Source organism: Haemaphysalis longicornis, unplaced genomic scaffold (genome assembly GCF_048455015.1).
Source record: "Haemaphysalis longicornis isolate Haplotype H1 unplaced genomic scaffold, Haemaphysalis longicornis Haplotype H1 scaffold_10, whole genome shotgun sequence".
Taxonomy (NCBI): domain Eukaryota; kingdom Metazoa; phylum Arthropoda; class Arachnida; order Ixodida; family Ixodidae; genus Haemaphysalis; species Haemaphysalis longicornis.
The window spans coordinates 68,880,561-68,897,449 of NW_027526204.1; the positions used below are offsets into that span (position 1 = coordinate 68,880,561).

A 16,889-nucleotide genomic window follows, 5' to 3' on the forward strand; every position below is an offset into this window, starting at 1 on the left:
GCTGTGCCGATACTACTTTGTTATAACGAGGTTTAAAGGGGCCCTGAAAGGCATTTTGAGCACACTAAATGAACTAGCGCAATCGCTAGATTGGGTCGCCAACGTCACCTGTGCCAAGTATTACTCTTTTACGCGCAGCGGAAAGCTCACACTTTTGTTGCAAAGTTTGTCGCTTTTTTCTCACCCTTTCCTTCGTGTTTTTGGACGCCGCCATCTTCACATGTCTACATCATCGATTCCCAGATGTTCGTCATGAGCTAGACATCCTGCTATTGGGCGGCTTTTTCACGCACTTCCGGCAAAGAGATGAGTCGTCTGCTCAGCATCGGCTCGCCGGCTGATCTGCCAGCGGAGTGCCGGAGTGCTTTGACATTTTACGACAAACGAAACAAGTGTAAACAAACGCTTAACCGTTTGTATTGAATGCAACACGGCCATAACACGACGTGGATTTTATCTTACGTGAGTACGTACCATAAAGAAAGTCCCGTGGCACTTGTTTGGTGTAATCGCAGAGAACGCCCTGAGCCGAATGCCCGGGTTTGACGCGTACATTTTATTCAACTTCAAAGCAATCCAGAGATGCGTTTCGAACGAACGCAACGTCACAACATGCGTTGCAAGTCTGAACCGCGATTGACAGACGATGAGTTGCCTCCTCCTGCCCGTCGTAAATTCGGCACTCACCTCACACCCGGTTTGCGGGGACGAGCAGCAAGTCACAACTCTGGCGCGCAAGCGAGAAGGCTTTTAGCCAGGCACACTGCACATACCCCATGCGAGGTTGAGTGGTACGTCGTTCGAGAAAGATAATCCAAACCATGGGAAGCACTATCCACCCGCAGAAGTACAATGTCGCATTTCATCGCGAAACGAACGCGTCCACAACACACAGGAGGCGATGCACACACACACACAGCTTCGGTCGCTGCATTGGCTTAGCTGCAAGCTTCGTTCGGACAATCAGCGATGCTACGACGATACAGAGCTGCGTGAGGACGACGTGCTAACCACTTCACGTATTTAAAAACACAGGGGCAAATAACTAGGTTCATTGGAAGCAAAAAATCTTTCCTCCATTATAGTGCCTGAAATATACTGGCTAGTGTGCCGAGGGCGGGCTCCAGGCGGGCGCCGGGAGCGATGTACGCGGCCGTCTGCCGCTTGGGGCGCTGCCGTGCGGGAGTGTGCGCGTTCATCCGGCCCGAGCAGATCGCGCGGTACCTCCGAGCTGCGTAGCAGACGGCAGCGGCAGAACTTTCCATTCCCGCTTGCGACGAAAGCGAGCGAAAGCGACGGGAATTCTGTCGCGCAACCAAAATTTGTCCCGACCATTCGACAAAAACGATCGTCGCGCGACAAAGCGACGGAATTCCTGCCGCTCTCACTCGCTTTCGTCGCAAGTGCGAACGGGCCTTTATGCGCAATCTCCGCCCCACATAAAACAAGCTCTTGCTTGTCGCCTGAGCATACGGTTGATATCTGACTACGTTACACTGTGCTTGCCAGTGTATTTAAACGATGTCACTAGGTTTGAAACGTACGCGCTCAGCGTGCAGCTTTGTAAACGCAAGCGGTTTCACATACGCACGCTATTTTGCTGCTAATAGAGTTTTAGTACAGCGTTTGTGGCCTTTGCATACGCTAAACGCCAAATTTTTGCGTCCCGCTACGTGACACCGCGATGGGAGTTTTAGTAGACCGTCTCATCAGTTTTGCGTAGCGACACACTAATGCATACGGCGCCATCTGTCAAATGTTTTCCGAAATGTCTCGCCGGCTGATCTGCTAGCGGAGTGCCGGAGTGTTTGGACATTTTACGACTATCCAAACAAGTGCAAACAAACGCTTTCCCGTCAGTGTTGAATGCAACACATGGGTGCAGCTTGTCAGAACACGGGTTCTCGCTGATCGAGTGCAGCGTTGGTTTCCTCTTCGCCTTCACGTTCATCGCCGCTGATAAAGCGATCCGATCCGGCGCGTTTTGTGCACGGGTTCTGTGCCGGTTGAAAATGTCTTTTTTCACATGCCGCCGGTAGTAGGAATTGCAACCACCGCAAAATAACACCCGGCACCAGCGGGGCCACATCTGAGACCGCGCTTTTTGGATAAACAGTGTGCGGTGCACCAAAGGGAACGAGCGCACGATTCTCCCCACGCGGCTGCGAGTTCGCCGCAGCCGCGTGGGGACCAACTGCAGCTACGTACACCGCGAAAGGGCAAGGCCAGGCCGCACACATGCGGCCAGGTCATTCGTTCGCTTTTCCAGCCTGTGTCCATGGTGTCTACAGAGATGAAAAAGCCGAAAGAGCTGGCCCGTAGCAGACGGCAGTCTGTGGGAGCGCAATAGCGGAAGTACGTCACCGCTGAGGAGCGGAGCATCATGGGAGGGGAGGCCAACAGCGAAGAAACAGTTGAAAGGAGGAGGAAATACGGCGCGACGATAATTCGCGGTTTTTGATTTACGATTTCTCAGCTAATACTCATCGCTTTAACAAAATTCTTGCAGGAGGAGATTGCTAATACATTGCTTTATTTGGTTACATGTACATCCATGCATCGGCGGAAGGCATTTCAGGACCCCTTTAACTGTAGTCAGTTGCTACTGAAACCTTTTTTTTGTGTGTGTGTGTCGTTTGGGCAGTTTGGAAATAAGCCGAGTTCAACTGCAGCAGTTCAAAGTCAGGAAGTCAACTGGGCGCAGTGGGAGCTGCTAAAATGTTCAGCTGTTACCAGTTTTGCATAACCGGTGCCTGTTTAATCCTGTTCGGGACCACTTCTGTTGGAAGTGGTTGGGACTTGTGGGAAACCGAGTTAGACCACAGGTTTGGTCGAAGAAAGCATTTTCGTCAGAAAGTTTGTTTTGAGGGGTGACGTATTCAACGCTAAAAATAATCTGCACGCGTGGAGCATGCCAGTGGTGTTTTCCACGACCTTTTTAACGCGAAAGCATTGTGTGCCATGATGTTTGAAAAACCTGTTGTTGTGAGCAGGCAGTGCATTTGAAATTTCGCGTACGTTTAACTAAAAAGATTGGGAACCCGTAGTCGGCTGTAGATCGGCCATGCACCCAAGGGCTCACGGCCAACGACTAAATATTACAGTTGGCAAACTCAATAAAGCTTATTCTCTTTCTCTCCCTCTCTATTCAAGAGATTACCCCCCCCCCCCCTTTGCTGCCAACCTAATGAAGTGCTTATTGACAGTGTTTGTTCTGCTTTGTTTTTCTCTTGCTTTTGTCCTTTCTTTGCTCGTCCCTTGGTAGATTTTGCCTATACAGTGCTTTTCCCATCATGGGCATATACTAACACGCGCAACTGGCAGTTTTTTACAAGTCATTGTCGTCTTGAACAGTGGGGTGGGATGCAGGGAGTGCATGTGGCAAACTGCACTGTCTTGTGTGCGTCCTCGTGTGGTTTGCCTCACTGTTAAGTTCTTATCATGTCCTGCCAACAACTAACAGCCAGCACAAGTCACTGGGACTGCAAAAAAGTGCGAAAACGAAAGAACACAGATGTCGGTCTTAGTTTGTGTATTTAAGGGGCAGTGAAAGCAACCAGCAAGCTGTTCTCAAACAAAAGTCTGACCTTCCTGCGGCTGTCTTAATGTTTATTGAATGCCGAAAGATGCCTTAATTGCTGAGAAATTGCTAGTAAAATAATCTATTTCCCTTCGTCATTTCCCGCGTAGTGATTCCATGCCGCAGCTGCTGTTTGCATCGTGATAAACTGGAAGCAAGCAAGCCTGCGGTGATGTATGTGCCATTTTCCTAAAGCAGCCAGGAAAATAGAAAATTGCCCACAAAAATGTGGTTCTCTTGGGGGCCCACGCATTCTGTCTCCTGTGGATTAGCGTCGCCTGCGTCCGCTGCGTAGTTGTGCAATGTTTGTCACTATCTGCTCACTTTTTCTGGAACTTTCAGCTGTTTTGGCCGACGCTGCAATGCCTTTCAAGGCACAGACTTCATTTGGCCAGCGCTGTGTGGCTGTAGGCTGTGGAAACAACCAGAGAAAAAATTAAAGCCGTTCCACTCGATGTGAAACCTGTCGGAAGAGCAGAGCAGTGATTCGCCATAACAAGCTGTAGCGCCGTTATCCGCTCTGCTACCACCCAACTCATTTCAAATTTCCCGCCTTTGCACTGCTCATGCGACCCCTGCCTGAAACTGCGCCAGCAGGAGTTCTGGTATTTTTGTGCTTTCTTTTCCTTCCGCACGTGCCGGCATTGCATTGCCACTTTTTTTGGTTACTATCGTAAAAACCAACCCAATGAGCGTTCCTAACTAAATGAACGCAGGTTCTGCGGGTAATTATGTATATTTTGCCTCAAATGTACCAGGAGTTTTCTTAGCGCTAAACACGGGGAGATGTACAACAAGCGCCAGCGGTTCACGAGTTTTGAACGCTCATGACTATATAAACCGCTTGGCTTTCGAAGCCTCTTAGTTACACCGCAACGACAACTGCTACGACAGAATGCCATAGGACTCTGCTTGGGTCCAGCGAGCGAGCTACGACTACAAGGCGAGCGCCTAAAGTGCTCTGCACTTAAAAAAAAATCATAGCTCATTTCTGCACGCTTCCTTGCATAGCGTAACCTCCTCAAGTGTGGACGAGTAGCACCATCCAGCGGCAGCTAGGGAAAACTTTGTGTATGCCAGGCGTTGTGTACACTTAAAAATACTGACCTTAGCCAAAATAAGCGATCACACATTTATATATTTTTTTAGTGCAGCAGAAGCATACAGAGGGTCATTATAGATGTGGCTATGCGCACAGTACTGTACAAGAGTTGCACAACTGTCTGGCCAAGTATTGCATGATAGCAGAAACGAACTTGGCGTTTGGTGTCGCTGTATCGATTTATCGGCTGTACTCTCATTATATTGTTTCTAGTTTTATTTTTGTTCTTTGACGTTCAAACATGACACCACAAAAACTTCCAATTAAATTTTTGCAAACTCCTTAAGGCTTATTGTTAAATTATCTGTCACGCAATTTTAACAGCTTCCGGTGTAAGTCAGACGGTATAGCCAGTGGCGGCGACACCTGTCTTCACATTTTCGCTGTTTTCAACCTTATTTTAGGAAAGGTACGCAGAAGAGTGGTATATTCATGTTCTTGGTGAGCTAGTCTATCGATCTAGGGCAACTTGTATTTTATATTTTATCTTCAATGCCCTTTAATATAATGCAACTTGGTTAAGGTGTGACTTCGTCATGAGACAAGGGTATATTTTGTTCTCGCCCTCCCCCTCCTTATAACTTCAACCCTAGCAGTCTAGGCATAAGTGCTGAAAAAAGCTCTCGTTGACCTTCGGTAAAATAATGTTCAAATAATCTTGTTGCTGGCATGGAACTTTTATTTTTAGACTTGCAACGTGCAAATATTTCAATTGGAAGTTTTCAATCTGATCAAATAGATCCTGGTGTTTGATTCAAGAGCTCAATATCTGATGTCATTGGATATTCTGTTCGGGCTGCCAAACATGCTGTCGGCCTAAACGGCAGTGTCCAAAATGAATCACACCAGTGTCAGTTCTAAATATTGAAACGCTAACATGCGTGCTGGGTTGTTTTTCCCAATTCCTAGATTTTGAAGAGGTGTTCAATAAGGTTTCACATCACCACTTAACAGCCAAACTTGTACAGCTTATTCTGGACCCTGATGTGTTAGCATGGCTTAGTGACTTCCTTACCAATGGAAAACAGTTTCTGTTAGTTAACAACATGTCCTCAGGCACACACCCCGTTCTTTCAGGTGTTCCTCAAGGTGCAGTCCTGGGCCCTCTCCTTTTTTTGATATATATCAATGAAATCGTATGAAATATTTTTAGCAATATCCGCCTATTCGCAAATGATTGTGTCTTGTGCACTAAAGAAATAGCACTTAAGATCAAACAAAATTATAAGCAGACCTTCTAGTAGTAGAAAAATTGTGCAAAAATTGGCAAATGTCTCTCAATGTCACTAAATGCAGTCATTTCCTTCCACAAGCATAACCAACCACTCACTTCAGTTATACACTTAATAACTCAAGCCTTCAAGCAGCTACCACATACAAGTATTTGGGCATGCACCTGACCAGTGGCCTTTCGTGGTCTACTCATATTGCTCACATTTCATTGTTAGCTAGAAAATCCCTTGGCTACCTCCAATGCACTCTAAAACACACCCCTCCGCAACTCAAATTACAGGCTAATACCACACTCGTCCGCCCCAAATTAGAGAACGCTTCAGCAATTTGGGACCCTTACTGAACTTACCTCATCGATCAACTAGAAGCCATTCAAAATCGCATCGTTAGGTTTCCATATTCTGACTTCTCTTCCTTCACAAGTGCCACAAAATTAAAACAATGCGCCAGCCTTCATCCCCTTAGTCACTGCCAAAAACTCTCCAAAATGGCCCTGTTCCATAGATACTCTCATTCCTTCTCACCCAGTATGTACATTACCCCACCCACAAACTTCTCGCCGCAGTAGTAATTCAATGCAACTATCATATCCTCGCCCTAGAACCACCACATTCGCAAACTGATATTTTATAACCTGTGCAAAACTTCGGAATCATCTACCTGACTATGCTGTACAAGCAAGCGACCCTGAACTGTTCAAATCAACACTCGTGCCATGGCTTTAATATTGACCTTCGGGCTATGTTATCTATAAATTCTACAACTTGCATGATGCTTCGAAACTCATGCCTTGTATTTATTTCTTTTATTCACTGTACCACTTTTTTTTAATGTGTCACGTGCCTTACCCACCCCTTATGTCCCTTTGGGGCCTTTGAGGTAATGAAAATAAATAAATATTGTATCCTGGCAGTCCTTTCACCTGTAAATGCACTGTGTGAGCAGAAAAATACCATAAAGGATAAACCGGTTTGCATACTTGAAGGAATATTGTTCAAATAGTTGTATTTGCTTATAAAATTAAACATGGTCTGCTTGAACACCTGTATTTTGAATCTAACACTAAAAAAAGCCAGTGTTGGCAACTGATACAAATTTGACACAGAAGGCAACTGATACAAATTTGGTGAAAACCTTGAACAGGGCTAGAGTTTTCTGCCCAACATTAGCAGCTGATGTTCGTTCAATAGGCACCCCTAAAAATGGGGCATCACAAAAACCGCAACGTCGCAGGACAAAGGAAGAGATGTGTACAACGTACACCCGGCTTGGTGTGTGCGTCTCTTTTCTTACCTGCGTCCGCGCTATTTTTATTCTGCAAGGTGCCCCAACCAGTAACAAATATTTCACAGCAGTGCGGGGTCCATTCATTGGTGCACATAAGGCCTGCGCAATTTTGGTTTAGCATTTTGAACATTTTGCTTAGCAGTTACTTTTTTTTTTTTAAGAGGGGCTACCGCAGAGCTGTCATGCTGTTCTACTATTTATGGGCGATCGCGGGTTCAACTTGTAGGTGCCAACCGCCGCGGTGGCTCAGTGGCTGAGGCATTGCGCTGCTGAGCACGAGGTCGCGGGTTTGATTCCTGGCCGCAGCGGCCACTTTTCTGATAGAGGCGAAAAGCAAAACCACCTGTGTGTACCAGATTTCGGCGCATGTTAAAGATCCCCAGGTGGTCAAAATTAATCCGGAACCCTCCACTACGGCGCGCCTCATCGCCTGCGTTGTGTCAGCACGTTAAACCCTATAATCAATCAATCAATCAATCAATCAACTTTTAGGCGCCACGGCTCTCTTTTGTCTCACTACGTCTAGGCTGCAAAGAGGCTGTTATTCGGGTAAACGGGAAATATAATCATGCATAGAAACAGAGACCTCATGAAAACATCGACATGAAGTTCTGTACTGCATCTGGCCGCAAAGATATTTGGGTCAGAAAAAAAACCTGAAGTCTTTTTTTTTTTTTTCTTTTCAGGGCCAGTGTGCTCTTACGCGGTGGGACTGTACAGCCTGTCTGGAGAAGCCAGTGACTGTGTCTTTTTTTTTTTCTCACTTGAACTGCACGTGAATACTGCGCTACCGGGAACCTGTGCATTGGACAGAGCATTGACTTTGCGGACTTTGCCAATTTTGGCTCGCTGCCTTTGGGCTTAGAACTTGATTTTGTGTCCACTGTTTTGTGTCGGAGTGCTTGCAGCATTCTCAGGGTGTCAAACGAGAAGCCAACTCAGCAACTTTCCAGCGTGGTTCTGCACTGTTGTTGGATGTAATTTAAAGCTCAGAGCATAGCCACTGTGTATTGCCATTTAAGGGGGGACACTGGTCCTAAAACTTCTTTAAATTTTCAAGTAAACTTTGTGAAACTTGTCAGTCTTGCTGCTCTTTTCCCTACTCATTTTCGACGTGCCATTATTTTTTCACCTCCCAAGTTCCCAAGACAATTAGTTCCCAAGATAATTAGAGATAATTAGCCATTTTTGGTCAAACAATAGACAAAAAAGTGTTGGCCATAAACTGTACGACACATCAAAAAACTGCTTCAATTATTGCATTCACCGGGGTTCATAGCGTTGGAAAATATAAATATTACAGTTTTATGGCCAACACTGTTTTGTCTATTGTTTAACCAAAAATGGCTAATTATCTTGCAAATTAATTGACCAGCTGAAAAAATAATGGAATATTCGAAATCAGTGGGAAAAAAGAAGCAAGGCTGACAAGTCTCACAAAGTTTACTCGAAAATTAAAAGAAGTTGTTTTAAGACCAGTGTCCCAGCTTAAATGGATTTAGCCTGTGGCTGTTGCATTAGTGCATCCTAAAGTTGTGTTAATATAGCAATAATAGTTCTTAGTGTTAATAGCATTTATAGTGTTATATAATAGCAATAAGTGTCTTGTGGAAGGCACATTGAGTCAAGAAGATACTGTGGTGTTGTGTAAAGAAGGTGTAGTGAACAAACCCAGCTGTATGTCATATCCTGCATGTGTGTGTTTTTTTTTTCTTTGTTATGATTTCTTTTTCTTTTTGCTGCAGTAGGATTCTTTCTAACTTGTCCAACTTTTCTAACGATATGGAGAAGTAGACGAATGTTTTTTCCCTTGTATTTCATCGGTTTGCATTGTACCATTTCATGTGTTCAACATTGCTTCATATGAAAAAGTGGTAGCTTAGCCCAATTATCAGTGCTAGGGCTGGAAATGAGGCCCAACTGTTTTCGAAGTTGGGCTCAAGTGTGTAAAGATGAACATGAGCTCGCTGGTTCATAATGTGGTACAAAGTTTCAAACGCTTTCATTGCCCTTCTGAAGTGTTCATGGTCGAATCACAAAAGTTTAAGAAGTCATACAAAAGGCTCAAGTCAATTTGACCTTATTCAGTTCAATTCTACCGGTTACTTTTACCAGATCTTGTTCCTGCAACGCCACTGTAGGTGTCTGTTGTTTCTTTTTTTTTCTTTTTCGTGACCAAAACAAGTATCAACTTTCTCTCTCACACACACACCTGACAACTTTGGCTGCAGAGTCATCCTGCAGTTTTAAATCTGTCCTTGACAGCACTCAGAGCCGTCGAGAAGGTCAAGTCATCAGGTCACAAAAGAACGGAGCTTGTGTTTGGTCGCTGCTGTGAAAAATTTTGCAAATAATATTTGTTGTGCTTACCGCATTTGCCGCACTGTTTTTCTCCTGTCGCAATGTGTTGGTTGAATGTGATTTCAAATAACTAAGGTGCATTCACATTGAATTTTAGTAACGGGAGTAAATAAGCGAGCTTTTCAATGAAAGCGTGTCCGGAATCGCCTGAGGTGATGCACGTTGGCGATGCAGCTCTGCATCTTCAGTTCTTTGGCTCAAAATTGTGCTTCAAACCAGGCGTTTCAGCTAAAATGACATTTCCCCAACTGTGTGGGACAAATGTTGTACATGGGCAAATACGCAGAGGAGGCAAGCTTTGTGGAGCGTAACGGAACGCTTATCAATTGGGTTTTGGGAAACAGAAGTGGTGGATGAGTTGAGTTGCTGAATTGCTCTAGGTTACGCACCATTTTTTGCGAATGATTTCTTGTTTGTTTTAAAGGGATACTGAAAGTGAATCTAGCAAACCTTTGCATTGTGAGGGTTGCCTTGTCTGAGTGTTTTTTGTCCACTTTTGCATAAATCTTGAGTACTTAGTTTTTTTCTTAAAAATGTGACTTAAGGGGGCACATGGGTCTTCGGGACCAAAAAATTGCCCCAGAAAGCATCTTTTTAGGTATGTGCTTTCACTTGATTTGTACAGTTTTCCTTGAAAATTTCATATGTGGAACAGTACCACATACTTATAAAAGCCATAGAGGCCAGATTTACAAAAAAATAACAATTTTTCCATAATTCCTCACTTTTTCACCACAAGTGGTATCACAGACATACGAAATTTTCGAGAGGTACATCCCAGCGTGCAGTTCAGCTAGGAAGATTGTTTCTTTTGCACTGTGAAGCTGAATGTGTAAACCATGCGATATGGGTAGCAGATTTTACATTTCATGTTTCAGAAGCAGTTTAATTAGCATTATTTTTAATTGGTTAGGAGAAGTAGTTCAGACCTAGAAGTTTGAATTGATGTAAATGTGTATGTGATTGCAAAACAAAACAACTGCTTCCCACATTCATGCCTTGCTGTTAATCTTTTGTTGAATATTTTTTCCCCAATTGCTCTCAAGAACAATCAAGAAATATTTTGAATTAACTTGAAAACTAGTTACCTCACATCAAAACTAATTTTGAAATCAGCGAAAAAAACTGAACAAGCCCATGAAGTTTCGTCAAAATTGGTTCGAAAGCAAAAAAAACTTTCGAAGACCAGTGTGCCCCCTTACTGCTTTATTGATGTTCAAAATTTACTTCAACTATTTCAGTTATGCTGTGAAATTGAGGCAGAGTTTTTATGGGATGTATGTGCCCACAATCTATTAGATGTTTGTTAAGTGTTGTTGCAGTTCAGCATTGTTGTTAAATGTTAAGTGTTGTTGCAGTTGAGGTTGCTAAATTTTGCAAGGGGGGTAGGGGAAAAAAATTAGCCGTTTTCAGTGGGCTTTCCTTGCGAGGAAAAACTAGCATAAATTAGCTGAGAAATGCCAAAATTACTGTGAAATAAACCCGTAGTGCAGTAATAACACAGTGTTGTGATCTAGCTCTGTGCTATGAAAAATGAGCGCCTCAGAAGACGTAGCTGGGCTGTGTCGAGCGGACAACTACCACTTTGCGGCGTTCTCGGGATAATAACTATCTTTGCAACAGAAGCTTCGCTCCTCAAAAACAAAAAGACAGAGTGCTGGTTCAGGCCTGTTAGTAGAATATGACAACGAATCGAAGCACTAGGACAAGAGGGGCAAGCGAGTAGACACACGCAGGCAAGTAGCACCTTGTGTGTGTCTACTCGCTTGCCCCTATTGTACTAGCACTTCAATTCATCGTCAGAAAGACTGGCTTGTGTTCGTCTGTGCATTCATATTCATCGTTTCCTAATTACTTTTGTAGATTTGTCCCTAGGCACAGCCACGGGCGGATTATCGCTTTCAAATCAATGCCCTACCGAAGGAGCTTTCCTTAAAGTTGCACCTTCAACAGCACAAGCCTAACGTGTGTGGGGCCCTGCATTTTGTACTTTGGCCTTGGGGGTCGGTGCAATTTTTAGACTTTGTAGCTGTGGTCTGGCCTGCGCAAATGGCTTGACATTTTCGCCACCCATTGCAGGTATTGGTCATCAGCAGCTGTCTGGCAGGGGGTTAGCGGAAGGCGCGGGCCCCGTGAGGTGCCGCTTCTGCAGCCAGGCATTCCCCTTCCGCAGCTACCTGCTGAGGCACGAGCGCAAGCACACTGGTGAGCCCATAGGTTTTCAAACTTGCATGTACCAGAGGGAAATCTGCCACTGAAATCGCGTGAAAGCAGCCAAAATCAGATTGAAGCGTTCCTTTTGTGCTTGGCTTCTATTAAAATGTGCTTGTGGCCCTTGACGACAAAGGCAACGACAGGGAGGACGTTTTTTGACAGTAAAGCTCTATTACTGGAGGGCCAATCCCCCTAGTGGGGATTGAGTGTGACCCGTACCATGCTCCGATGAAAATGGACTAAAACCGTGCAAATTGTCGTTGCATTGCCGTTACTTTTACCCGAGTGCTTCATGAGAGTAGCCGGCATCGCCTCCCACAGCGTTCCGGGCTTCGGAATCAACTATTGCATCGAAGGACGAAGAAATTCTTGGCCAAGTAGGAAGCAGCGTAGGCCTAATGGTCCAAAAGCTCTGCAGAGCTCATGACTATGGTTTCCGTGCCGCTGACGACTTCAAACCGTTACGCGATGTTGACTGATGATTCCTCGGACCCGTTGCGTGGTGAGATCATCGATGCGAGGCTAGATACGGCATGCAAAGGCGAAGCTACTGAAAATTTACCTTCTTCTTCTTCACTCGCCCAATCGCCGCCGGCCACATTCCGTGGAACGGAGCATGTTCCCTGTCCTTCGTCGGTACAAGAAGATGCGCTGGAGCCTCCCAACAAGGTCCGAAATGTAATTTCAGAGCATACAGACCAGACTGGGTGTAATACCCACGATACAATTTCTGACACGGGAGACACTACCGAGGGAATCGCGCCTTATGTGCAGAGCCGTGATTGTAGTTGGAAAACGGTGGCGAACCGTAAACGTAAGGTTAGCTTCACTTCAGCTTTGTCGACTCCATCACCGAAACATTATATAGTTGTCCTTCGTCCTAGGCAACAATATCGCCTTGCTAATGTACCAAGAATACGCCTCGATGACCTCATTGGGGAGATGCACCGCAAGTTTGCTTTCACGGGATTTTTTCAGTACAAACTTCAACCACGTTCTAACACCATTATCTTCACCACTACCAGTGCTCATGTCAGGGATGCTCTACTACAGATGCGTGACCTCCGTGTGCAACCAGACGAAAACATTCCGGTGCAAACGTATGAACCCGCACCTGATAATGCCTCCCGTGGGGTTTTGCATGGGCTCACTGGCTGCGATTCGTCTGAACTGCACAAACGTTTACAATGCGAAACTCATCGAATTCTTGCGGTCAGACCGATGGGCAGGAATGGCACAGTACTGGTCACGTTTCAAGGACCCACATTACCGACCGCGATGACCTTCGGCCTAGGCCAAGTCAAAGTACACCCATACAAACCACGCGTTCCAGTTTGTACTGTGTGTCATGACATAGGTCACCGCAAAGATGTGTGTCCAAACACACACAGAAAGCGTTGTACCAAGTGTGGAGGCCGACAGCATGATTCGAGTAGTGATTTAGACACATGCTCGCTCACAGTAACACCAGTTTGCAAGAACTGCCGGGGCAAGCATCTGGCGACAGATCCGAGGTGCCCGGCCCGCCAAGCGGCGACGCAAAACCTTCGAGCCAAACTTCTCCAAGTGACGACACAAGCTTCGTTGACGACTGGTCTGTTGGGTGCACCGATTGACCTCAACCTTAAAAAGATGCCAAGACGTTCTCGACAGCGCAGTAGCAGTAATATGGGCAGTATCGATGACTCTGCAATGCCAGATCACGTGGCCCCAGGCATAACTAATGCTTGCCTTCGCAAGAATCCCTCGCCCACTGAATCACCTCCATCATTACCGTTTGACAAGAACGACCATAACTTTCCACCTTTACTTGGTCAAGATACAGTCCTTTCAAGTGCTGCGCATATTTCAGGAAAGAAGGTAAACACAGGAGAATCTCCTTGGGAAGCTTCAAACGCTTCCAAGTCTCCTGAAGGCACCGGTAGGTCGTGCAGTCCTTATCCAAACGCGGCATACACTAAACCGGTCGAAATACTCATTCATCACCTGGAGCGCATAGAGGAAAGTCAGAAGCAATTGACGGCCACTATCAACGCCATTATTGACCAACAAAGTCAGCTCCTTCAGCTGACGAAAAATCTTCTTCGCCGCTACAATGGGAGATAATAGCCAGTCGTTTGCAACAGCACCTCGACCACATCAAGGGCAAGCACCATGGTTCCTTCAATGGAATTGCAGAACATTCGCTCGCAAGAAAGCGGAACTCCTCATCCGGTATCGAACATGGACACGACCGACCGTTTTTCTCCTGCAAGAAACGCGAGATTCCAACCTTGCAGTACCCGGCTACGACACATATCTGCGACCCACAATACCACGGCGGCAGCGCATGTCACGCAAGCCGGTGGGAATCGCGTCGATGCAGCCTGTCACTTACGACGGTAACGCAGCGGTCTTAGTCGACAGCCGTTTTCCACATGTCGAGCTTGATCTTCAGCGCTGGTGTACATCTCATCAAGAAGTTGTTGGAGTAACTTTGCAGCTTCATCAGCGTGAGGTTGTGGTAGTGTCCGTCTACGTCCGCCCCTCGGTACGGAAAACTGCTGAAGTTGACTGGTCTTGGCTGGAAAATCTCCGGAAGACGCGTCCTGGCGCTCTCTTTGTCATTGGCGGCGATTTCAATGCGCGCCACACACATTGGGGAGCCAGAGCTGACACATTTCATGGCACAAACCTACTTCGTGCGATGGAGGACAATAACTTCACGCTTATAAACGACATCGACTGTCCCACACGTATTAGTCAACATGACCGTCAAAACGATACAACAACCGACCTTACTTGGACGAATAAGCCCAAATCCATCTCTTGGGAATTAGGTGCGGATACGTGGGGGAGTGACCATTTTCCCATTTTTCTTCGGCTCCGTGGCCACGCCAGACAAACTGCAAAATACGTTACAAGCGTCGTTTATTGGGACAGGTTTCGCGAAACGTTAGAGGCTACACTCCTCGATACTATATACGACGAGCCAGAGGAAACTCGCCTGGAAAAACTTCTGGAAACGATTAACAAAGCCAAACGGTTGGCCACACGGCAGTTTTACGTTACGGAGGGCTCCCCGGCGCCAGATGTTCACCTCGCCAATTTATGGAGCCAACGCCTCAATGCACTGCGTGAATACAGAAAGAAAGGAAAACCGTCTTGGCTGCGTCGTCGCCTCAACTGTATATCGGCTGAGGCACGTGATTATGCCGCCAAGCTTGCCTCGGAAAGGTGGCGTGACTTATGCTCGCGTTTTAATGGAAATATGAGTGGGCCCCAAATATGGCGCCTTTTTCGTAGCTGGCAAGGAAAATCGAAGAAACGAACCGCTGCCCAAGCAGTCGCCCTTCGCCTGCAAATATCGGAAGCGCAGTTGGCCCTCCAGGCAGGCGATGTATTTTTCCCCCAGCCAGCGACTTTGCCTGATCCGAGAATATATTCTACGAACTCAGTACCACAGAAGATTGACGATCACCTTTCTACAAGTCTGGCAGACTTAGACAAACCTTTCTCTATGACCGAACTCCACGCAGCTTTGGAAAAGGCGAATCCTCGTAGCACTCCAGGCCTGGACAACGTCACCGTCGCAGAACTACGGAACCTACCAGAATCTTCCTTACACCTTCTGCTAGACGGTATTAACTTGGTTTGGTAGACCGGCACGTTTCCAGATGCCTGGCGTGACTCCCTTGTCAAACCCATTCCAAAGCCCGGAAAACCACCGAACGACCTTGCCAATCTCAGACCCATATCCCTCACGAGCAACCTCTGTAAACTGGTTGAACGCATGGTTCTAGAGCGCCTCAATTGGCACCTCGAGAAAACTTCTACGTTTCACTCGCATCAAATCGGCTTCCGTCAAGGCCTAAGCACGCAGGATATCCTGCTCATGCTGCATCACCAGGTCCTCAGTGCTCAGTCAGCGGTACAGACACGGACTGTGGTGGCGGTGGATGTCCGTAAGGCCTACGACTCCGTACCACACAGAGCTGTGATAGAAAGCGCAGAAGTTGCTGGAGTACGGAGTCGTATGCTTACATTCATCAAAAATTTCCTGTACAATCGAACGTACAGAGTGCAAGTAGGAGAATACATCGGACCATCCTGCTCAAACAGGGTTGGAGTACCCCAGGGTGCAGTCCTCTCGCCTACTCTCTTCAATCTCGTAATGGCACGCCTCCCGCCATTGCTTGAGGAAATTCCGTCATTAAATTTCGCCATCTACGCAGATGACATCACCATTTGGGCTACAACTGGAGCACCTGGCGAACAGGAACAAACATTACAGCTTGGCCTAGATGTCATTAACACGTACCTTCAGACAATGGGAATGACTGCGTCTGCTGAAAAAACAGAATATGTGGTAGTTCTCAATGGCTCATTCAAGAAAACCGAGGCTATCTGCAACTATTTTTCCCTCTCCATGGCAGGCCAACGGATACTCAGGAAACCCTCCATCAGGGTTCTCGGAGCATATATTGACCAAGACGGTAAAAGCACGACATGGGTAAAGAAAGTCACCACGCAGTGCAAGTCCTTGCTGCATCTCGTTCGCCGAGTTACAAGTATAACTTGGGGTACGAGAGAGAAGGAGACGCGGCAGCTCGTACGAGCTATAATCAATTCCCGCATTCTCTACGCTTACAACTACCATGTCCTTACCCGCCGGCAGCAAGAGCAACTAGAGAAGATTAACCGGGAGGCCATACGGGTTGTTACCGGGTTGCCGAAATACACACCCCTAAGTGAGCTTTATGCGCATGGTGGGATGAATTTGCTGACGGAATTAGCCGAGCAAGCCTTCTCAGCCCAGAGGGACCGCCTTAGCAGCACTAACTCGGGACTTTCCATCTTAGACGAGCTTGGGATATTACCCACTATGGCTGTTGGGATACCCTCCTCTCTCCCTCCATGGGCTTTCAGCATTCCCTTGACGAATGGCAAGCCGCTTCCTCGTGGCATGGGATCTCTGCATCGAAATTCAGCAAGCCGGCTTCGATTTGCCAAGGCGCACAATTTCAGCGTCGTGCACAAATCGCCGGTCACTCACACCATCGTATATAACGGCATAGCGGTGACTTCGGTGCCTCCACGAAATGATACTGGTGAGGAGGACGATAGTGGCCT

The 16,889-nt window shown here is 46.5% G+C and overlaps 1 protein-coding gene across 1 annotated transcript in view; it reads left to right on the top strand.

The window, feature by feature from the left end:
* LOC144158681 (uncharacterized) overlaps positions 1-16,889 on the top strand; it is a 41,000-nt gene that overhangs the window by 3,557 nt on the left and 20,554 nt on the right. The window contains exon 2 of the mRNA XM_077689718.1: positions 11,643-11,768. Coding sequence (XP_077545844.1) covers positions 11,643-11,768 — 126 coding nt within the window. The remainder of the gene's footprint in view (positions 1-11,642; positions 11,769-16,889) is intronic.